Here is a 25,507-nt window from a genome sequence, read left to right as displayed (position 1 = left end):
CGGGGGGGCGAACCCAGCAATTCGGAGGGGGCTGGGGGTTCCCCCTGCCCAGGCCTGATCCCTGGCCCAGAGCATCAGCCCTGGTGGGGGGGGGAGCCGGTGATCGGGGGGAGATCGGGTCCCCTGTCCAAGCCTGACACTTCTGGCGGAGGCATCAGGCCTTGGCCAGGGGCCCGATCAGGCGATCGGAGGGTGATGGGGGTCCACCCCTCTGGCCGAGGCATCAGCCCTGGGCGGGGGGCAGAACCAGTGATCGGGGGGAAATGAGGGTCCCCTGCCCAGGCCTGACATCTCTGGCAGAGGCATCAGGCCTAGGCAGGGGCCGATCCTGCGATTGGAGGGTGATGGGGGTCAACGCCTGAGGGCTCCCAGTATGTGAGAGGGGGCAGGCTGGGCTGAGGGACACTCCCCCCCCCCCCCACACCCAGTGCACGAATTTCGTGCACCAGGCTCTTAGTCCTATATAATGAAAGGGTAATATGCAAATAGACCGAATGGCAGAACAACTGAACAACCAATCAAAGTGTAATATGCTAATGATATGCTAAGGCTGCTCAACTGCTCACTATGATGTGCACTGACCACCAGGGGGCAGATGCTCTGACTGGTAGGTTAGCTTGCTGCTGGGGTCCAGCTGATCAGGTCTGAGCGAGATGGGCCAAACATGCCCTGGTGCCCTCCCGCAGCCCCTCCCTGGCCCCATCGTGCACCGGTGGGATCCCTCACCTTGGCCTGCACCCTCTTGCAATCTGGGACCCCTCAGGGGATGTCGGAGAGCTGGTTTCAGCCCGATCCCACAGGCCACTCCCCTTGGGAAGGCACCAGACGCAGGGCTCATGGCTGGCGAGTGCTGCTGTGGCAGCACCAGCCTCTCCCGGATCAGGACTGATTGGGCACGAGCCCACGGCAGGCACAGTGGGGCCGGGATGAGCGGGAGCAGCAGGTAGGAGCTGCAGGCAGCGTTGGACTGCAGGTTTTGGCCTGATCCCTGCAGGCCACCCAGAGGGATCCCACCCATGCATGAGTTCATGCACCGGGCCTCTAGTAACAACATCTACTAGCAATAAAAAATTCTAAGAAAGAAGATTATAAATGCACACGTTAAAGCTTATGTATCAATACATTGGCAAAGAGATGATATTTATGGGAAGAAAATATAAAACTACTAATGAAAATGATCACTGTTTGGGTTTTCACTAGTTCAGTCATCCAACTGCTGCTATTGCATGGGGTTGGAGGTGTGGGGCCTGGTGACAATCTAGAGCAGTGCTTCTCACCTGGGGGGTGATTTTGCCCCTGAGGAGACATTTGGCAATGTCTGGAGACATTTTTTTAAAAATATATTTTATTGATTTTTTACAGAGAGGAAGGAAGATGCTGCCAGGAATGTGCTTAACATCCTGTGTGAACACAACAGTCCCCACAGCAAAGTTATCTGGTCAGAACTGGGATGTGCCCGCAACCCAGGTACATGCCCTTGACCGGAATCGAACCAGGGACCTTTCAGTCCACAGGCCGACGCTCTATCCACTGAGCCAAACCGGTTTCGGCATGGAGACATTTTTTATTGTCATGATATGGGGGGTAGAAAATGCTACTCGCATCTGGGCATGCTGCCAGGAATGCGCTTAACATCCTGTGTGAACACAACAGTCCCCACAGCAAAGTTATCTGGTCAGAACTGTCAGTGCCAAGGTTGATGAAACTTGGTGTAGACCAGTGGTTGCCAACTGGTGGTCCGCAGACCACTGGTGGTCCATGAGGTCCGAGAGGTTGGCGACCGCTGGTCTAGACAATGTCTGAAGCCTTCTGTGCAGCTCAGCTGTGGATGCTGATCCTCCTATCAGTGTCATATGCCTGGATGAAGGAGGGAAGTTCCCAGTTCGGCTGAGTTTCTATTGGGGGACAGAGGGGGGCCTCCATAAGATAGCCAAGCTGTTTTCCCACACTTCCTACCCTATGTGAGCAAAACCCTAACCCAGAGTTAACTTCTCGGGTGTGTAAGGGAAGAAGGCAGCTTTCTACATGGGCCCCGTATCCTATCACTTAACCCTTCCCTAACTAGGTCTCCTTACTTACACTAAAAAGCAGGGCTATGAAATAGTGAACAAGAAAATGGTTAAGAGTAGGGAGGAAAACTGATGAACAAAAATAGATGCAGAGACAGAGCAGCATTGAACAGACTGTCCAACTACAGTGGGAAGCCTGGGGAGGGTTAAGGGGTAAGAGATCAACTGAAGGACTTATATGCATGCATATAAGAATAACCAATGGACACAAAACACTGGGGGGTAGGGGAGGCTGGGGGAAAAAAGGAGACATATGTAATACTCTTTGTAATACTTTAAGAAATAAAAATTATAAAAAAAAAAGAGTAGGGAGGAATATTTTGGCAGGGGTGGAAAGAGTTATTAAGATGTCCCTTACCACAACTGATGTATGTGTTAATTATACTGACATTGCTAAGTGGAACTCAACAAATATAGATTATTTATTTATTTATTTATTTTTATTGATTTCAGAGAGGAAGGAAGAGGGAGAGATATAGAAGCATCAATGATGAGAGGGAATCATTGATCGGCTGCCTCCCGCACACCCCCAACTGGGGATTGAACCCACAACCTGGGCATGTGCCCCTGACCGGAATCGAACCCGGGACCCTTCAGTCCGCAAGCTGATGCTCCATCCACTGAGCCAAACCAGCTGGGGCTAAATATAGATAATTTAAATACATCAGTACCTGATGCACAGAAGGTACTCAAATTCCGAATTAAGTCAGATTAATTAATACAATAAACCCTTAATTTTCTAGACCTCGATTTAATGGACTTTGAATTTAACGGACTAAATTTCCAGTCCATATGCCATATGTGCAAATTAATACCCTGTTAATTTTAAAATGCTTTTAACCAAGATTTGCTTATAATTAAATTAACAGGTTATTTTTTGTTATTCAGTTATTTTTAACAATTTTATAGGCCATATGTTGGAAAAACACTATAGTAATTTCACCAACATAAATAAATATTACATATCTACAATTTCACTTCACATATTTAAATCCAAGAATCACCCTCATAAAAATGTTCCAAGAATGATTAGCATGTGATCACAAAGCATCATGAGCGGTCATTGGTTCTGTTGTCACATGGTCTAACTTTCTGCAGCAGTTGTAACTCTCTCAGGCTGATGTTCTCATGTGCTTTAAGCCACACCCCAGGCCCCAGCCATGTGCATTTGTTTACTCTGTGACTGGTGACTGCATGAATTTATAGACCTATTCAGTATAAATTTAAAATTACTGTAATACACATAGAAAATTTTTCTGTGAAATTAAAACTTTTCATACATACTTAAATTTAATTACACAAATATGTCTACATAAGTAAAAACAGGTTAACATAAGTAAAAACAGGTTAACTAATTTGTCAATTTTTTAACATATGCATTTGGAAAACCTATTTTATTACTAGAGGCCCGATGCACAAAATTTGTGCATTGGTGGGGTCCCTAGGCCTGGCCAGAGATCAGGGCCTATCGGGGGTGGTCTCACCCCGTCCCGTTGGGTGGGGCTGCTGGGGCTGCAGGCCGGGGCCTGGAGGCCTGCCAACTGCCAGACAGGGCCTGCTGGATGGGTGGGGGGAGGGATGGGGAGGTTGGCTGGCTGTGGGAGCGCACTGACCACCAGGGGGTAGCTAGCTCTTGCATTGAGCGTCTGCCCCCTGGTGGTCAGTGTATGTCATAGCGAGCGGTTGAGCAGCCTTAGCATATTATGCTTTGATTGGTTGAATGGATGACCAGACGACCAGACACTTAGCATATTAGGCTTTTATTATATAGGATGGATTTTCAGCTTTAACATACACCCCCTTGCCTGAATTAGTTCCTTATATCGAGGTTTTACTGTATGTTAATACTCCTAAATTAATAATGCATATTTTGGAGCTAGAACCTTTATGAATGTGTTTTGTAATTTCAAAGCTTCATCTCTAACAACTTTTCATCTTTAAGATACCAGCTACCCTTTTTCAAGAGAATCTTTTTTAAAAGTAATTTCTTTTCTCCTGTTTATTTAGTGAATATTTGACCATTGCAGTGTATAAGGAATGTACAGAAAGTTGTCAAGAAGAAATTAAAATCATCTCTAATGCCAACAACAAGAGAAAACTACTGCTCACATTTGAATGTTTTTCTGAGCAGTATTTTTTCTAGTTATATAACATATACATTTAAGAAATAAAATCATATTATACATACAATATAACTTACTTTTACACTTAGCACTTGAGAATTCTCTGACATGGTTACTTTCTTTTAAAAACTTCATTTTTAATGGTGGCATTATAGTTCATAAGGATGTATATACTTTGAATGTTCCCCTAGAAACATTTAGGTTTATACTTCCAATGGGTAGTTTTAAATTAGCTTTGAATATCTACAGGCATATTCTTTACCCAACTTTCTGATTGTTTTTTAAGGTTCTTTATATACATTGCAAAATTGCTTTCCATTAGTATTTAAAGAAATAGCCTTTAAACTATTTTTATATTTTGTGAATTTGATAGGTAAAAAATAGTACTTAATTTTCATTTGCATTTTATGACAGTGAACAAGGGTTGCACATTAAAAAATTTTTTTTGTAATTTAAATTTCTTTTTCTGTGATTTTTTTCATGTCTCATGCCCACTTTGTTTTTTTTTTCTTCTTAAACATACTTTTATTGATTTCAGAGAGGAAGGGAGAAAGAGAGAGAGATACAAACATCAATAATGAGAATCATCAATCATCTGCCTTCTACAAGTCCCCTACTGGGGATAGAGCCCACAACCTGGGCATGTGCCCTGATCAGGGTGACCTCTTGGTTCCTGGGTCAGTTGATGCTCAACTGCTGAGCACACTCAGCTGGGCCCCACTTTTCTTTTATAAGTAAATTTTAAAGACTTTTATTATAAAAGTAATAAGTGTTTAGAAACATAAGTACACTGTCATGTTTGTTAAAAATAATAGTTTGCCTTTCAATTTTAAGTTTATATAAGAAAAATTTTTATAATCACGTCTTCTGAGTTTTCCCTTTGTTTTCTTTTATTACTTTTATACGTATATTTTTCTTATCTTGAAATCAAATATTCACCCATACTTTCTTTAGTTATTAATAGTTTAGTTACCCCCCTCCATTATGTAAACCTGTGATTTACTTGTAAAGAATGATACAAAAGTAAAACCTAAATTTACTTTTCCCCTAAGAGTTAACTGTTTATTGTCTCAGTAACATTCACTGAACAGTCCCCCTCCCCCCTCCAATTTGTGATGCCATGTTTACCTTACACTAACTTACAGTCTTTGCAACTCTGAGCTATTTGTCAATTCTCATGCTAGTACCCTCACTGTTGTCATTATCATCACTTTAGACTACTGTATATTTGATAGGGCAAACTCTCCACCCCTACCACCAGCTTCTAATTATTTATTTTTGTTCAAACCTGTTTTGACTATTCTTTCCCATTTGTTCTTCCAGATGACCTTTACAAAACATTTTCTCAAGTTAAAACTTGTTTAAAAGCCAAATAATGTTTTGGTAATTTTAATACTGAATTTACATTTAAATGATAGTAAGAACACAATAATCTTAATATGGTATTTTAACCTAAGCCTTTTAAAATTAAAGCCCATGTTTTAAATTTAAAACCATGGTGTTTTAAAGACCATGAGACTTGACATACAATACAATAAGGTGTAGTCACAAAGGAGCCAAGCATGAGCGCCACGTGCTGCCCTCTTGTGGGAGAATGAATAAGAATCCACCTCAGAGGTAAGCATCAGAAAGTCAATTACATCCCATGACTGGAGCGATGCCTTTTTACTACCATGACTAGTTTCTTCCTAACTAGCCTGTCACATACATGAATTTTTTATCTTTAGAGATTTATTCCTTTCAGCCTTAACTTCATAGTGTTGTTCATTTGAACCACAAAACACATAAAATCACTGGCTATTTTTGCAATTTTCCCAAGGATCTTAGATGCTTAGAAATTAATTCATTATATATACTGGGTGCCTTAAGGCGTTAGGGCTTAATTCTCTTGGTAAACCCTGGTTGAGAATAGACTTATCTTTGAAAAAAAATATATATATATATTCCTGATATTGTAAATCCTCAACATTTAACAAAAGTATACCAGGGAGATTCATTTTACCTGGCTTGCTGTTGGTCGTTTTTTTGGATCCCAATTCAACATTTCAGTCATAAGCTGAATAGCTTCATTACTGGCATTGGGAATAAGAGTTTTTAAGTTTATAGGAACACACTGGGGAAAACGGAAATTCATCGAGGATGCAAGCTGATACCCTTCTGGCCAGTCACTCTGTTTAAGAAATATGTAAGTTGGGGGGAGAGCAAAAAGAAATTAGCAATCAATTTAAAAACATAGCAATAATACACAAATCACATGTGAAAATTTTAATGTTGATTCATATAAATAATGTGAGAATGAAATACCAGGCCATATATACAGTGCTACAAACAGTATATTAAAAACATTGAACTGAGAGTTGGGGAAAAATGAGAAGGCACTTTTATAAATTTCAAAATATTAAACTCTTATCTAGTATTTGGATGATCATGATGATGATGACATCCCAGTGACTTTAAACAAATAAGGACACCTGCTTTACAAGGTGTCTGATTATGACAAAGATCCTCATTATATGTTATACATTGCATCCAATGTTGAAAATTGCACATCGCTGGGAAATAGCAATTATCTTAAAAAGTTTTAATAGCTACTGTCAACCATAAGGCACACACTAATTTTATTAGGCTATAATTATATATAGTTAAACTTATTAAGTATATCCCAGAAAGTAAGATCTGGCTGAAGGAAATAATTGAATAGTATTCAGTTCAGCCCAGCCAGTGTGACTTAGCAGTTGAGCATCGACCCAGGAACCAAGGGATCACTGGTTCGATTCTCAGTCAGGGCACATGCCCAGGTTGCAGGCTACATCCCCAGTGGGGTGCGTGCAGGAGGCAGCCAGTCATGATGTTTCTCTCTCATCAATGTTTCTCTCTCTCTATCCCACTCCCTCTCTCTCAAAAAAAATCAATAAAAATACATTAAAAAAAGAAAAGTATTGAGTTCAAGAGATCAAATGTCCATGGCAGAGGTGTATAAAAGGAAACAAGAAAAGGTTAAGAGAAAATAAGATCCAGGACACCTGGGGTAATGGGCATTCACAGAGCAAGTAGGAAAGTTTCTATGCAAGGACGTCTATGTAATTGTCAGTTGATCATCCACCCAAAGTTAAATATACAGAATTCTAAATATAGAGCATTTTCCCTTTGGTTCTTAAACAAATGCAAGCACCTTTTTTCTTCAGTCTGGTGGGATTCTTGCTTTTTATAGTCTCCATTCCACCCCAATTTAAGAAAAATTAAGAATTATAAGAAAATTAACCATTAAATCCTAAGCCTACTTGAAAATGAAAATATCAGATAGCTAGGTAAAAGTTATAAATAATCAAAAGTTATAACAACTTAAAGACAAGAGTACTTACTTTTTTTGGAGTCCCTAAAACTTGGCAAATTTTAAAGATCTCATCAACCTCACTTGTCCCTGGGAAAAGTGGTCTTAATGTATATAGTTCAGCCATTATACTCCCAACAGCCCACACATCAATGGGAGAGCTATAAACTGAAGATCTTAATAAAACTTCAGGAGCACGGTACCTGTGAAAATAGAAAACAAAGTGAAACAGACTATTTTGATTGTGGTTTCAAAGATGGAGTGGCAGTAGGATTCTACTGTTTGGTCAAGCTTTTCAGTCACAGAACAGGTATTAAGTGCCTTCTGTGCATCAGGCACTTGCACAATGTGCTGGGGTTAAACTGGCCATCACACGTTTTCCCAGACCACAGAAATCAGTAGGGCTGTGCCGGGAGCCGGTCCATCCTTGCTGCTTGACACAGTCGCTGCAGGAAAGAAACATCTGCACAGCATATGTTTCAATGGACCTGGCGTATATAGCATACTGTTCTTAATATGTTTGCTCCCTTTAGCACCATGTGTTTTAACCAAGGTCACCTCTCCGAGAAAGGTTGTTTCCCCAGGTGGGGATCTTTCCCTGAGGTTAGGGAGGGGATACAACCCCTTAAGTGCCAGGCGGGTAGTTAAGCTACATAATCTTTACTCCCTGGAATGGAGATAAGAAACACCCTAACCTTTGTAATAGAAATTGACAGGATTAAAATTGGCTGGTATAAATACGGATGTAACAAGACAATAAACATCAGATCCACATCAGATCCACATCAGCTCCTCATCAGCTCCTCATCAGATCCACATCAGCTCCTCATCAGCTCCTCATCAGCTCCTCATCAGCTCCTCATCAGCTCATCATCAGATCCTCATCAGCTCCTAACCAGAACCTTGCCAGAGAACATGGCAAAAGATCCTGGACAGAACCTGGCTACAGAACTTCACTGGAGAACCTAGACAGAACATGGCAAAAGAACCTGGATAGAACCTGGCTAAAGAACCTGGTGACTGAACCTGGCTGGAGAACCTGGAGAACCTGGATAGAACCTGACTGGAGAACCTAGACAGAACATGGCAAAAGAACCTGGATAGAACCTGGCTAAAGAACCTGGCGACTGAACCTGGCTGGAGAATTTGGAAACCCTGGCTGGAGAACCTAGTGAGAGAACATGGCACCAGAACTTGGTTGGAGATCCTGAACAGAACTTCGCTGGAGATTCTGGAGGGAGAACCTCGCTATGCTGATGAACTGAACCCAGTTTCCATGTCATTCATTCTTCGCCGACTCCGTCCACACCTTTGGGGATCCCTGGACCCGTTGGGGTTGGACCCCAACAGGGCTGGAGACTGATATAAATGAATTATCCAAATAGTCTACGATAGGAACTTAAATGAATAAATATGGAAATGCAGTCTGTGATATATTAAGAAAAAGGGCTGGGAACTCTGAATGGCTTACAGTTGCATAATTTTACAAAGCATTATATCCGTGATATAACCCTAGGAAGAATAAAAAAACAAAAGATTAACAAGATTATTCCTGAATAGTAGTTTTTTTTCCTTTTTTTTTTTTGCTTATCAGTTTGGAAGTCCTGATTCCCTCAGCTGACTCAATTTCCTCAATTGATAATATTTTTAATTGATAAAAATACTCTAGCTATAAGAGCAAAAGTTCCTGGTGGAGGATAGTCTCAATCCTAACTCTTTTTTCAGCATTGAATTGTGTAAATATTTCAGACCAAATGTTTTGCAGTATTGCCCTTTGCTTCCATTCAGAGTACCTTTGACAGCTTTACTGAGCTATAATTCAAATAATATACAACCCATCTGTTTAAAAGTGTGTGATTCAATGGCTTTAAATATATGCACAGATTTGTGTATCATCAGGAACAATCAATTGTTTTCATTATCCTAAAAAGAAACCCACACCTCTCCAATATTCCCTATGCTGCCAGGACTAATTTATTTTCTGTCTCTATTGATTTACCTATTGTGGACATTTCATATCAGTAGAACTATATACTCTCTAGTCCTTTGTGACTGACTTCTTTCACTTAACATGTTTTCAGGGTTCATCCATATTGTAGCATGTATCAGTACTTTTTCCTTTTAAATACTGAATAATAATCTGGATTGGTGACCACGCAATACAGTGTACAGATGATGTGTTGTAGAACTGTGCACCTGAAACCAGTGTCACCCTAACAAATTCAATTTAAAAAAAGTTAATGAGGACTGTATTCTACTAAGTAAACATATAAATAAATGCTTAATAATAGTCCATTGTATGGACATATCACGTTGTGTTTATACATTCATCAGCTGTTTTGATTATTGTTGCTGCTTTGATTATCACTGCTCTGTAGTATAATTTGAAGTCAGGAAGTGTGATACCTCCAGCTTTGTTCTTTTTTCCCCCTCAAGATTACTTTGGCTATTCAGGGTCTTTGGTGGTTCTATACAAGTCTGGCAATTTTTTGTTCTATTTCTTTGAAAAAATGTCATTGGGATTTTGATAGGGATTTCATTAAATTTGCATATTGCTTTGGGTAATATGAACATTTTATATTGATTCTTTCAATCCATGAACACAAAATATCTTTCCATTTCATTGTGTCTTTTAAAAATTTATTTCAATCATGCTTTGTAGTTTTCAGTATATAAGTCCTTCACATCCCTTATGTTTATTCCTAAGGTATTTTATTCTTTTTGTTGTAGTTGCAAAAGGAATTTTTAGAAATTTCTTTTCCTGAAATTCCATTATCAGTATATAGGAATGTAGTGGATTTTTGTATATCGATTTTGTATCCTGCAACTTTACTGTATTTATTTATTGTTACTAATAGTTTTTTTTTGCTGGAGTCTTTAGGGTTTTCCATATAAAGAATTTGACCCCAAAGGCAAGGGAATTAAAGGAAAAAAAAATGAATGGGACTATATCAAACTAAAAAGCTTCTGCACTGCAAAAGAAACTGACAACAAAATAAAAAGGCAACCAACCGAATGGGAGAAGATATTTGCAAACAACAGCTCTGACAAGGGGATAATATTCAAAATATATGGAGGACTCATACAACTCAATACTAAACAAAGAAACAATCAAATTTAAAAATGGGCATCTCAGCTGGTATGGCTCAGTAGTTGAGCATCAACCTATGAACCAGGAAGTCATGGTTCGATTCCCGGTCAGGGCACATGCCAGAGTTGCAGGCTCAGTCCCCAGTGGGCATTCAGGAGGCAGCTAATCAATGATTCTCTCTCATCATTGATGTTTCTATCTCTCTCTCCCTCTCTAAAATCAATACAAATATATTTAAGTAATAAAATACAAATGGGCATAGGACCTGAGCAGACACTTCTGTCAAGAAAACATACAAATGGCCAACAGATATATGAAAAAATGCTCAACTTCACTAGCAATTAGGGAAATGCAAATTAAAACTACAATGAGATATAGCCTTGCACCTATTAGAATGGTTATTATCAACAAAACAAGTAATAACAAGTGTGAAGAGGTTGTGGAAAAAAGGAACCCTCATTCACTGCTGGTGGGGATGTAAACTGGTACAGCCACTATGGAAAACAGTATGAAAGTTCCTCAAAATAGAGCTAAGAATAGAGTTACCATATGACCCAGCAACCCCTCTTTTCTGTATGTACCTGAAAAATTTGAAAACATTTATTCACAAAGACATATGCACCCCTATGTTCATTGCAACATTATTCACAATAGCCAAAACATGGAAACAACTTAATTGTTCTTTGCTAAATGATTGGGTAAAGAAGATGTGATATATACAGTAGAATACTAAGCCCTAAAAAAGATGAAATACTGCCATTTGTGATAACATGGATGAATCTTGAGAGTATCATGCTAAGCAAAATAAGTGAGAGAAAAAGTTAAGAACCATATAATTTCACTCACATGAGGGATAGAAAACTGAAAGCAACAAATGAAGAAACAAGAAAAACAAACAAAACCTCATAGACACAGACAATAGTATGGTGGTTACCAGAGGGAAGCGGGTGGGGGAGTAGTAAAGGGTAAAGAGGGACAAATATATGGTAATGGAAGATTTGACTAAGGGTGGTGGGCATACAATGCAATATGAAGATAATGTATCACAGAAATGTACATCTGAAACCTATTAGATGTACCATTTTAACCATTAACCATTTACATACTCTTATTAACCAATGTTACCCCAATACATTTAATAAAGAGAAAAGGGAAACAGGCATTGGCTGAGACTGTCCTGGGCAAACAGGGGCAAATGGTTACTCTATCTAGCTCAGTCTTCTGACTTCTTTTCTCTAACTACATTTTTTCCCTTAGTGACTTCATTCAATCTTGTGCTTTTTAACATTGAGGTCTTCTAACTTTACATCTTCAGCCCAGCTCTCTCTCCTAAACTACTGATCATTGATCCAGCTGTCTACTTTGACATCTCCCCGTTTGTCTCATATACATTCGCTCAACCCAAAACTGAACTGTGCTTCCTCCACTTCCCTCACCTTCCCTAGCATTCCCTATCTCAATCAGTGCTGACTCCATCATTCCAGCTGTTCAGAGGAAAAACTTGGAGTCTTGACTCTCTTATATTATAGCCCCACATCTGATTTATCAGGAACTCATGTTTGCTCTACTTTAAAAACATACCCAGCATCCTATACCTCTCAATACCTCCTCAGCCACCAGATCTAAGTCACTATCATTTCCTTCTCAAATTAATAGAACAGTCTCCCTGCTTCTGTCCTTGCTCCTCTAGAATCTATTTTCTTTATTATTGTTATTATTATTATTATTATTTAATCCTCAACTGAGGGTATTTTTCCATTGGTTTTTAGAGAGCGTGGAAGGGAGAGGGAGGGAGGGAAGAAGAGGGAGAGAGAGAAAGGGGGAGAGAGAGAGAGAAACATCAATGTAAGAGAGACACATTGATTGGTTGCCTTCTGCATGTGGCCCTAGGGCAGGGAGCTTGCAACCAAAGTATGTGCCCTTGACTGGAACTGAACCTAGGACCTTTCAGTCCTCAGGCCGGTGCTCTATCCACTGAGCCAAACCAGCTAGGGCTAAAATCTATTTTCAATACAACAGCTAGAGTGATACTTTAAAACATGTCAGATCATGTCTAATCTCTTCTCAAAATCCTGCAAGGGCTCCCCAGTCACTCAGATTAAAAAGCCATTACAGTTCTTTCATTGACCTATGAGATCTGCCATCCCCAAGCACTCTGACCTCATTTCCTCCTCATTCATTCTGTGCTCTACAGAATCCACACATGGCTCTCCGGTATCAAGGCCTTTACCCTCTGCATTTTCTCTCCCAGAAAAGCTCCTGCTTCCCAGCCATGTCTTCCCAGGCTCTTCTCAGCGAGACCCTCTATTTACAATAGCAGCATTCTCTTTCTCCCCGTATCTCCCCCAACTCCCTGCCCCTTTCCATATTTTATTTTTCTCCATTTGATATACAAATATTCTTATTCTTACTGAAGTATAACATACATACAGAAAAATGTACATATCATAAGAGTACAGCCTGATGACTTTTCACAAACACAACACCCATGGTCCCAGAAACCAGATCAAGAAACTGAATATTATCGGCATCCCAGAAGGCCCCTCTCCTGCACCCTTCCAGTCACTACTACCCTCCCCACCTCTGCCATGTAACTGCAATCCTGACTTATTTAACAACATAGATCCATTTTCTTTATTTTTACACTTTATATAAATGGGTCATACAGTATGGTCTCTTGCTCTCAAATTATATCTGGAAGATTCACCCATATTGTTGTATGTAGTTAAAGACCGTAGCTAATGACTGTAAAGCATTTCACTGGGTGAATATATCATGCCCCTGGTGATATGAATAGTTTGAAGTTTGGGACTATTACATGTGTTTTGATGAACACGTGCTATGTCTTTCTGTTGATAATCCATGATATTTGTAACTTATATGTGTATGAGGCAGGGTTTTTTTCCTGTTTAGTTCACTTCTGTGTTTCTAGTGCCTAAGATAGTATCTGGCACATAGTAGATGTTCAATAAATATTTGCTGAATGAATGAATGAACTAAATCCTTTTTCCTTCTCTGTCATAATTTAGTATAGTCTGAGCCAATCCTTTTTCTCCAAAGAATACAAAGTCACTTCTTTACTTTGTTTTAAATACTGGATATGAAACCTCCAAATGATATGTCACAATCCACTGGAGGAAAACTTCAACATAGACATTTGCCTCTGGAGAGTTGCATAAAACTACTCACCATCGGGTAGATACATAATCAGTGTATGGTGGCTGGGATCTTAATTCTCTTGCAAGTCCAAAATCAGCAATTTTCACAAGTTCTGGACCCATACAAAGCAAGTTTTCTGGTTTCATATCCCTATGAAAAAAACCTGATAACAACAATAATAAGTTATCATATTTAAATGTATTTGACTTATAAACAAATAGAACTGAGCCTCTCTGTTATAACTAGGAATGTGAACTTGGGGGAGGTGGGGAACAACCATGTTATTGTCTAAAAAGTGATGGGAGGTAGAGACTCTGCTTTCAAAATAATTTGGCAAGAAAGTACACAATATATATAGTAAGGTCATTAAAAATAGCATGCATTTCTATTTGTGAATCCAGTAAATTCAGGCACTGGCTAGATACTGCCACATTATGATAATCTCCATTAATTTGCAAAACAAACTTAAGGTGGTTTATGATCACTGTTTGTAACAGATGAGGAGATTGAGGCCCAGAGAGAAGTAGCCCAATTAAAGCTTGAGGAGGGCTGTGTAATCAGGCTTCAGTTGATACAGCTGCTCTTACTACTGGTCTATCACATTTAACATGAGAATCCTTGAATATAATAACTTACTGGAAAAGTCTATTAAACAAAAATGGAACTCCACATATCTTAACCAATTTCTTAATTAAAAAAAAATATTTTATTTAATAGCTCAATTCTTCCCTGGCAGCTGCTTTATTGAAAAACATGATAATTAAAATGCTTATTTACCAAACAATTCTATATAATAAAAGGCTAATATGCAAACTGACTGAACGGCCGAACGACTGGTCACTATAACATGCACTGACCACCAGGGGACAGATGCTCAACGCAGGAGCTGCCCCCTGGTGGTCAGTGCGCTCCCACAGGGGGAGTGCCGCTCAGCCAGATGCCTGGCTCACGGCTGGCTGGCAAGCTCAGCAGTGGTGGTGGGAGCCTCTCCTGCCTCCACGGCAACGCTAAGGATGTCCTATTGCCAGCTTAGGCCTGCTCCCCACAGGGAGCAGGCCTAAGCCGTCAGTCGGACATCCCCTGAGGGCTCTCGGACTGCAAGAGGGCACAGGCTGGGCTGAGGGACCCCCCTCCCCGGAGTGCACGATTTTCATGCACTGGGCCTCTGATATATAAAATAAATGGTTAGCTATGGAAGATAAAAGGTAGCCCAATAAAAATGAGGCAGGAAGCCCAGGAAGAAGAAAAACATGAAAGCCCTCTTTGCAAATTTCTATGGGAGATCTAAAGCACACTGCTTGTACACAAATGTGTCCTAATGTCCTTGCAACATGGTCATTGATTGTAGTGATCATCATGAGAGGGTTTTCATGTAGCTTTGGGCCAGGGAGACTGAGCCTAAACTCTCTTGATTCCGTCAAAGTCAGTGTGGGCTCTACATTTGTGAAATCCACAACAGTTTTAAACTCAGTTTACCTGGTACTTCTTACTCAAAATAGCTATTACGATCCATTTCACTAACTTCCAAGAGAAATATATTGCACTTTTATAATATGAAGACAGGGATGGGAACACATGTGATGGTATAGTGACATTAATCCATAAAATCTTATACTAAAACCAATTATATATTTGTACAGTTCACATTTTCCCCATCTTCATTAATATAAATATATTGGAAACTTGGTCCTATTTAAAAAGTATTTTCTCGAAATATTGCATCTGGGATGCTTATCAACTATAGTGAAATAAAGTTTTGTTAAAAGTTCTATTATTCTTTTAAAAAATATATATTTTTATTGATTTCAGAGAGGAAGGAAGAGGGAGAAATAGAAACATCAAGGTTGAGAGAGAATCATTGATTGGCTGCCTCCTGCATGTCCCCCACTGGGGACCGAGCCCACAGCCAGGGCATGTGCCCTGACCAGAAATTGAACTGTGATCTCCTGGTTCATGGTCAACGCTCAACCACTGAGCTACACTGGCCGGGCAAGAGCTCTATTATTTTTAGATTCCGGTTTCCCAAATCACTGTGTAGTCAATTATATAGCTAACTCTAGATTATTCATGTTTTTACTTTCAGCAGAAATTTTTAAATCCCAAGCTAACTTCCTTCAATCCCTTGTCCTCTGAAGTTGCTGATAGTTTATATAAATCCAGGGAAACTAAAACAATTGTATTTTTAGCCTCTATTTTATTATAAAAAACAGAAAGCTCTTTCCAAAAATCAAACAATCCATGAGGCTTTTGATTTTCCATATCACACTTGCTTCAGTAGCATAAAGTAACTCAGGCGAATAGCAAGCGTTAACATGCTGAGCAGTTTCAGCGGCATGATATATTCACCCAGTTCTATATTTTGGGTTGAAGATCAGGAATCTATCATGAAAAATTAAAATAGCATACGCTGTTTATTCCATGTAATAACAACGACTGACTTTTACCAATGTTTGTAGTATGTAGCATGGTTTAGACTTTAAAACAACTGGGGATTCAGGAATGTTCTTACAATGCTTCTATGGAATTCCACATAGCATTTTTAAAAAAATATATTTTATTGATTTTTTACAGAGAGGAAGGGAGAGGGATAGAGAGTTAGAAACATCGATGAGAGAGAAACATCGATCAGCTGCCTCCTGCACATCTCCTACTGGGGATGTGCCTGCAACCCAGGTACATGCCCTTGACCGGAATCGAACCTGGGACCTTTCAGTCTGCAGGCCGACGCTCTATCCACTGAGCAAACCGGTTTCGGCCACATAGCATTTTTTGAAAATAAATTATTTTCTGTAGCAGTTAAAGGAAAATATAAAATATGGGATGAAACATGAAAGGAGACTAATGATGGTGTTTTTCGAATGCTTATGTTCAGAATGCAGCAATGGTATAGCAAAAACTTTTCTAATTTAATATCCACACATCTAGTGATTCTAAACAAATGTTCGCTGATTTTTTAAAATAATACCATACTGCCCTAGCTGGTTTGGCTCAGCGAATAGAGCGTCGGCCTGCGGACTCAAGGGTCCCGGGTTCGATTCCAGTCAAGGGCATGTACCTGGGTTGCGGGCACATCCCCAGTAGGGGGCGTGCAAGAGGCAGCTGAATTGATGTTTCTAACTCGCTATCCCTCTCCCTCTCCCTTCCTCTCTGTAAAAATATCAATAAAATATATTTAAAAAAAATAATACCATACTAACTTTTGGGAGTAATTGTTCTAGTTTGACAGATATGCAAAAAAGTATATAAATTAAGAGTACATAAATAAAAAATTCATAAAAATAAGATCACTTGCTCTAATTTCACTCAAAGAACAGAGATAACTACTGAGGTGAGGATGGAAGACAAGGTGGCTACCCCTGAGCGTGAGTGTAAGGGCCGTGCCTATCTGTGCCCTCCTGTCCTCTGTGTCTGGCATGGAGCCAGGTTCATATAAAAATAAACCTTTGTTAATGAAATGAAAAAAAAATAGAGACAACTAAATGTAAATACCAAGGGAAACTATAAAATATCATAGCACGGGTTATTTAAACTACTTAAATATTAATAATTGGTCTTGGTAGATGGAAGCATTCCCATCTTTTCCAAAAGTGGGGCTATATATATATATGTGTGTGTGTGTGTGTGTGTGTGTATATATATATATATATATAATTTTTTATTTCTATAGTGAAATTAGGGGAAATAAGATTGCAGGATGGGTTTATGATGACAGACTAAAGGCTGATGATCAAACTGTTAAAAATTCTACTATAAAGGAAGATAATTATAGATTATAGAAATTTTATTTTATATAGAAAATTCTAAATTACTTAAACAAAATATCAGTATGTATAGACACATACTCCAAACTTGCAGTTATCCAAATATAACAGTATTTAACAGTTATATACAATTCCTGTGCATAACCTTGACAATAATCCAAAGAGGCAGGAAGCGAAACTTAAAAGAAACCTACCATGTTTATGGATAAATGCCAGCCCTTGTAATATTTGATACATAATATTTCTGATGACTGACTCAGGGAACAACTTGTTTCTGTGAAGAAATAAAACAAACAAACAAACAGTCATCTAATGCTGCTAACCAACCAACCAAAAGCAATAAGAGCGTTCCTCCTCCCTTGAAGCCCCTGTGGCCTCAATAATACTGGCTAAAGGTATGATGTACAGTTTCATAGTGCTAAAGATCAAACATTTCAAAATGAAAGTTAGAATTGTTTTTGTTTCACTGGGTGGTAAAAACTCAAATAGCTAAATTCTATAGCTAAATTCTAAACTGTCTCAAGAGGAGCAAAGTAAATTAGAAAACTAATAACTATCAGATAACCCAAGTATGCAAATCTATACCAGGTATGTAGGCTTTGAGGTTTAAGGACATAACTGCTTCAGTTGTACAGTGTGCATTGGTACTGTCCAATAAAAATATAATGAGCCACAAATGAGAACCACTTATATGTTTAACAATGTTTTACTTAACCCAATATTTACAAAATATTACTTTAATATGCAATCAATATAAAGAAATTACTAATGAATTTACATTCTATCTTTTGTTCTAAGTTTTTAAAATCTGATGTGTAATTTATTTTACATTTACTAGTATGGCTCAATCCAGACTAGCCACACTTCAAAATGGCCATATGTGACTAGTAGCTACTGCATTGGACAGTGCAGTTTAATATGGTATTTACACAAGGCCCAAAGTAAGATCCAAATAAAAGCTAAATTAAGGCTGGCAAATATTAATCAATAGTATACCACAAATTAATGTGACCAACATTAATTCTTTGATGCTGAATTAATTCTTCTTTGACCCTGAAGCCATACTATATTTTGGAAATAATCATTTTAAAGGTTTTCAACTTTATTATAATTTCAACATTTTCTAACATCTTTATTTCAGCATGATTGACTGGATTAATTTAGAATGTTTATTCGAGCATTCTCAACATATGAGAAAAGGCCTATTTTTTTGTTATATTATTAACTGTATTATATGTTTATATAGTATTTCAAAATGTACCACCAAATGGGCTAGAAGCAAACAATAGAGAAAGATAAACACTGATCAAATTTGAAAATAGTATTTAAAAATTTTTTATTTGTTGATTAATTTTGTCTTGAGAGAAAGAGAGAAGAGAGAAGAGAGAAGAGAGAAGAGAGAAGAGAGAAGAGAGAGAGAGAGACACCCTGACTAGGGAAGGAAACCATAACCTTGGCATAATGGGATGATGCTCTAACCAACTGAGCTACCCAGCCAGGGCCGACCAGTAAAAATGCTATTGATCATATAGTATTGAAATATTTTTAAAACTCACTTTTATAAACCATACCTTTTAAAAGAAACAAAACATTTTTATCCTTGCCAATATTTTAATTTTGCAAAAAGAATGCTATATGCTGAAGGTACAGTTTATAGCAGTGATGGCAAACCTTTTGAGCTCGGCATGTCAGCATTTTGAAAAACCCTAACTTAACTCTGGTGCCGTGTCACATATAGAAATTTTTTGATATTTGCAACCATAGTAAAACAAAGATTTATATTTTTGATATTTATTTTATATATTTAAGTGCCATTTAACAAAGAAAAATCAACCAAAAAAATGAGTTTGTGTGTCACCTCTGACACTCCTGTCATAGGTTCGCCATCACTGGTTTATAGTATCAGAACAAAGGTTAATGTATATTGGTCTCCAATTGAAATGGAAATGTTTACTTGAACAAAAAAGGCTTTTAATCTGGATCCTCAAAACAATGTTTCAGAAAGTTAAGCTACCAAAAACAAAGTGTAAAATTACCACTTAACCTCAAACAGCCCTCTACGATATACTACACTTGTTAATGATTAAATTTGTACCTTTGACAGTGAATAATTTTCTTTTTTTAAAAATATATTTTATTGATTTTTTAGGGAGAGGGATAGAGAGTCAGAAACATCGATGAGAGAGAAACATTGACCAGCTTCCCCCTGCACACCCCCCACTGGGGATGTGCCCGCAACCAAGGTACATGCCCTTGACTGGAATTGAACCTGAGACCTTTCAGTCCGCAGGCCGACGCTCTATCCACTGAGCCAAACCGGCTACGGCGGGAATAATTTTCTATATATCACTTTTATTTCCACTTAATTTAGAAAAGCAGAATTCAATAATAAAATTCCAAAGTTGATTCTTTTTAGTGTTCATTTGCTATTACATTAACCACTTCCACTGACATATATTTATATGTACTTAATTTTTTCTTCAAGAAGTACATCTCAATATATCATGCATATGTTTATCATTTCATATATTATAAACAGCAAAATTAGAAGCCAAAAAGATTACCCGTAACCTCACCACCTAATTAAGAAACTATTTTGATTTTTCCATATTCTAATGCAATTCTAATTCATTTGCATGTATAACTTTTATATTGTGTCAAGGTTACATAGATTCAATTTTGATTCAATTTTTTATCTACTTATAAGCATTTTCATAATCTTATATAATTATTACTTTTAATGGCTACAAAATAATTCTATCAATATCATGCACTATAATTACCAACCTATTCTACCATTGATAGTTATTTCTTTTAAAATAGTTTAGAACTAAATAAAGCTTGGTATAGTCATTTAACAGAACATATCATGGTAATTATGAAGATTATATATCAGCATTAAAAAATGCCTGTTAAGTGAATGAATCAAATAAAATAGTATCACCACTAAAATCACAATATGCAAAAATCATGCATGCTTGTATAGAAGGGCTAGAAAGAACTCTAGAAAATAAATACTGATTTGGGAGGTAGAAATCTTTACTTTTAACTGCTATTAATGTTATGATGATATCAACCTGGAAAATCATAGGCATTCAATCAGTATTTTTTTTGAAAGACGGAAAAATATGATTAAAGAAAAATTCCCTCATCATCCTGAGGCCTTGAGTATATGTGTGTATGAAAGAAATACTGAAAAGAAATCAACATCATTCTACTGGGAAATTTATTTCTAAAGTATTTGAAGATCATTTGTTCAACTCTGGCTTTAAAAGCAGGCAAAATTTTGGACATTAATCTCCCAGATGTGACTGTCAGCTACCTCCAAAATATTATCCTCCCACCCTGCCTGTGTGGCTCTATGGTTGAGCATCAACCTATGAACCAGGAGGTCACAGTTCGATTCTATGGTCAGGGCACATGCCCAGGTTGCAGGTTGTGGGTCCAATCCCCAGGGGTGGGGGGCGGGCATACAGAAGGCAGCCAATCAATGATTCTCTCACCTCATTGACATTTCATCTCTCTCTCTCCCTCTCCCTCCCTCTCTGAAGTCAATAAAAATATATTTTAAAAAATAAAATATTATCCTCCCAAGCTCATGGCAGATGACCAAAGCTTTCCCTCTTTAGATTCTGTTCATAGGCTTAAAAATTAAAATGAGAATTTCCTTGGGATGGGCAACATTAAATTTTATCATTCACTTAAGCATTCTAATTAATGATTTTATTAAATCCTTTTTAGAAAGCTACCCATTCCTCCCTCCATGCTTTCATTAACCTTTCACAAGATACTTGGGAGAGCAATGAAGATAATTTTCTCAATTTTGCCCAAGACCAGTTTTACTACTGAGCATTAAATTATAGATTTTTGTTTCAAAAAGTATAGATAGATAGTATGTGTGTTTTTATGAAACATTAATTTTGACTTTTAAGAGATTATAGCAGAAAAATGGTGGCTATGTCATAGCTAGTTCTTCAATGTTAGATATTATCCTTTGATGATGATAACAATTAATTAATTTAAATCCACCTTTTGGAGAGATAAATCTGTACATTTTAAAGTGTGACATATTGAAGGGATCTGAAATTTATGGAGGAGATAATGGGGGAAATATAATTTTCATAAAATACAGACATACCTGTCTTTCATTAATTGATAGAGGTTTTCTTTCATATATTCAAATATAAAATAAAGATGGTCATTTTCTCTGATAACTTCTTTTAGTTTAATCACGTTGGCATGATTAAGTTTCTTCAGAGACTACAACACAGCAAATAAGCAATAACATTCTTATAGCAAAGTTATAGAAGTTGGCAAAATCTCATCAATGCCAGGTATGATAATGATCAATTCATTAATGAGTTAAGTTTTAACATCTACAATATTTACATCTAAAAACATCTTAGAACACCTACTTAAAGTAAGCAGTAAATTGTTTTAAGCAATGAATGTAAGTGTGAAAATAAACGAAGTCAACAATATGTCACTTTTTTCTCAGTCTATTAACTAGGTTTACCTTTGTTCTGATTTAACTATCTAAAATCCCATGCAAAAGTCTCCAAAAAATTTATAGAAGTCATACAGCATAAAATATAAAGAAATGGTATATAGTGAATTAAAAAGTTAAAATGCTCTTTTACAAGTGAGAGTGTACTTTCAAATATATGGTTATAGTTATTTTCTGTTCTCAACTGACATTCTGATGAGAAATGAAAAATTACTTTAGAAAGATAAAGGAAAAGTAAGAAATATAATTGTCGTTGTACTGCTTCCTACAAAGAGAAGAATAGTCTCCTTAGCCACTTTTTGAAACAGAAATGAGAGAGGTGTGGGGTAGAGCTAAGGCCTTCTGTTCTTTTCACCTCTAGGATTTTACCTTAACTTCTCTCAAGTTCATACATTCATCCCAAGAGTAGAACTTTCTCTTCATCCTGAAATTTAAAAAAGTTAGTTTAGTGTACGGGGACTAAGAACTTGAAAACACAAATTACACCATTGGCTTTCTTACTGTTATTAATTCACTTTGGGCAAGCTATGTTATCTCTCTTCCCTCCTCCTTAAAAACAAATCACCTCCCTTCTATACATCTCAAGGCTATTTGGTATAAGTTCACAACTATGTCATATCTGAAATTCTGCTTTAACACAAAGGTGAAAGAATTAATCTTCCTTTCTGGATGAATTCTTACATTTCTCTACTCGGTTTTATTGTGCTTCTCTAGAAGGGCTCCTTCCAAAAGTCCCCTCCTCTTTCTAGAACTTAAAACATAAATATGAAATACTATAATTAGATGGAGTAGGGAAAGAAATGACACATTTTGGCAGCAAATTTAGGAAGATATTTTGTCTGACAACTTGTATATCATTACCTCAGCTTTAAACAAGATGCCCATAAAGTTAACTGATTTATTTAAATCAACAATAATTCAGAAGTAACTAAACTTTAGAAATAGTTTTCTTGAATTTTGTTTTTACTTCCCCTCTCCCATGCTAATGTTGGTTACCATTAGAGATAAATCTATAAAAAGTGAATTTAGGGTAATAAGTTAATTCCACTATATATACCATAGATAGAGATTATATTATTTATATGAATGGATTTTTAGTCACCATACAAAATGAGAGACAAGAAAAAATAGGATTCATGTCCTAAAAAATGTTTCATCAGGTGTAGAAATTACAAGGCTGGATAAGGAAAAATGAAAACCCTATATGCCCTACTGTTTTCATGTAGTATTGTAATTTCCTATTGAGCTGTCCTAGAACAGTGATGGCGAACCTATGACATGCGCGTCAGAGGTGACACGCAAACTCATTTTTTTTATTTTTCTTTGTTAAATGGCATTTAAATATATAAAATAAATATCAAAAATATAAGTCTTTGTTTTACTATGGTTGCAAATATCAAAAATTTTCTATATGTGACATGGCACCAGAGTTAAGTTAGGGTTTTTCAAAATGCTGACACGCCGAGCTCAAAAGGTTCGCCATCACTGCCCTAGAAGATTCCAGGGAAGCTTAGGGTTTTCCTTACTTATTAAACTAACCCATAGGGATTATTCTGAGCCTCTACAAGAGTGTAATACACAGGGGTACAGAAATAAATAAAGGAAAGGCAGCATAAAGAATTAGCAGCACATCATGGTAGTCAAGAATGTAGGTGTGGAACTGTACTGCCTGGATTCAAATCCTCACTCAGCAGCTCACTGATTATATGATCTTGGAGAGATTACTTAATAACCTCTCTGTGCCTTAAATTCCTTAGCTATAAAGTAGAAACTACTGCATAAGAAAAGCTTATTGTAAACTGCTTAGTTCAGCACTCAATAAATACTAGATGTACTAAAATATACGATGGTCTATATAAGACATGTGCTCGCAAGCACACAAAGGAAAAGAAAGATGGGTTTCAAAAGTAAACTTTGCAGGGTCCTATACGGTACCTTTTGATGGCCACCAGCTCCCCAGATTCATTACTCTTGCCCATCAGCACACTCCCATAGGTGCCATCCCCCAGCTGTCGCATGGTCGTGTACCGGTTCATCTTGGAAAAATAATGCAGCAGAAGTTGTTGATTGTAATGGCTTCTTTGTTGAAAATAAATTTAAATGCTTCTTTATTTTTCTTTGTTTTTGCTGTTAGACTGTTGTTGCTATACTGGTAACAGGTTTGTCATCATTAAACATAGGCTGTTCCCCAAGATTATGTAGGTTCATGAGCTACAGCAATAAGGAATGTGGCAAGGAAACAGTGCATCCATTCTTATGAACACCCTATAAAGATAAAAACAATTTTCATTAAAGAATCTCTTTAAAAAGTTACTGGAAATCTATAGCACAGGGGAAGATTAATAATATAAATACCAATGTGTTAAACATTTGTCAGCAAATCATTTGTGCCTTTTAGAATGAAGTTCACATATAGCAGAATAACACTCATTTGGCGATTGCTTCATTTACATGGTATTGTGCTGTCTATCCCATGAATGTTCAATAAATATTGGCCAAATGATGTGTGTGATTCCTTTTTTATTGAATATAATCTATATTATTCCAAAACAGACCTTGGAAAATCAGACATCTATACTATATCAATTATTTGAATCAATGTCTGCATCATATTTAATCTGACCCACAATCCCTTACGTGAAACTCCTAGGCCAGATTTGTTTGGAATCCAGGAATTTTCATGTTTTAGAAAAGTAATATGCTGCATATGCCATATGTTATATAATGCCTCCCATTAGCCTCTTAACCATACCTACAGGAAAATGTATGAAAAGTATACTAAGTAAAATAAAGACTATGAATGGCCTCACATCATTCAGGTCATATTTTGTTGCAAATGAGTTTGCACAAATTTATTTTTAAATTTTCATTTTTCAGAATTTTGTGGATTTTAAAACTACAAATAAGGGATTGTGGACCTGCATATATTTGAAGGGTACAGGTTTTGATAGACTCTGATTTCATTACTATAATTACAGAAAAATAAAGCACTAGCCTTAGTGTTTACTTCATTACATTTGTTTCCTCCATTGTTCTCTCATAGTTCACATTTCAAGGAACTATTTCTTAGTTCATACCTATTTTTCATTCTTATTTTGCTTTTTAATATCTCTATTATTTACAAGGCTTTATACTTATTGCAGAATTTTGGCACAATTATAAGAGTGTTTCAAAATGCCTTTTAGAAAAAATAAAAATAAATAAAATGCCTTTTATAATTTGGTACTTCATTAATTTCATTGTAGCACTGTTTCATTTCTACAAAATCACGTCAAATCATTGAAATTGTCTATTACATGCATAAATTTAGGATCAATAAGGATGTGATGTCGTTCTCAAAGTAACTAAGTTTTCCAATGACAGGTTTTCTGGAGAAAGAACAAGTGTAGAGATGTACAGTGAAACTAGTTGTTTCCTACATTCAGAAATGTATTTGTTCACAGCAAACTTTGGAAGAACCCTTTGG

General features: G+C 37.2%; 1 protein-coding gene and 1 long non-coding RNA gene across 15 annotated transcripts in view; one reads left to right on the top strand and one right to left on the bottom strand.

Annotated features, from left to right (window-relative positions):
• Positions 1-25,507, top strand: part of LOC111826870 — a 59,600-nt gene that overhangs the window by 8,238 nt on the left and 25,855 nt on the right. The gene's annotated exons all lie outside the window — the stretch shown is intronic.
• The window catches only part of MAK (male germ cell associated kinase), a 59,037-nt gene that overhangs the window by 29,532 nt on the left and 3,998 nt on the right, over positions 1-25,507 (bottom strand). For 13 of the 14 annotated variants that reach the window (XR_002830302.1, XR_002830305.1, XR_002830301.1 and 10 more), the window contains exons 2-8: positions 23,977-24,306; positions 22,411-22,465; positions 21,673-21,794; positions 17,729-17,808; positions 13,804-13,936; positions 7,555-7,726; positions 6,195-6,362 (exon numbers count right to left, since the gene is read on the bottom strand). Coding sequence is in view for 9 of the 14 variants with exons in the window: in XM_006092926.3 (XP_006092988.1) it covers positions 6,195-6,362; positions 7,555-7,726; positions 13,804-13,936; positions 17,729-17,808; positions 21,673-21,794; positions 22,411-22,465; positions 23,977-24,077 (831 nt within the window). In the remaining 5 variants the exon portion in view is untranslated. Of the gene's footprint in view, positions 1-6,194; positions 6,363-7,554; positions 7,727-13,803; positions 13,937-17,728; positions 17,809-21,672; positions 21,795-22,410; positions 22,466-23,976; positions 24,307-25,507 lie in introns of those variants that run through there. The other variant, XM_023757413.1, reaches the window with a different exon arrangement.

The sequence above is a fragment of the Myotis lucifugus genome, unplaced genomic scaffold (assembly GCF_000147115.1).
Source record: "Myotis lucifugus unplaced genomic scaffold, Myoluc2.0 scaffold_107, whole genome shotgun sequence".
Classification (NCBI taxonomy): Eukaryota; Metazoa; Chordata; class Mammalia; order Chiroptera; family Vespertilionidae; genus Myotis; species Myotis lucifugus.
Note: the sequence above shows the minus strand (reverse complement) of the source record. Positions and strands in the feature narration are given on the sequence as shown.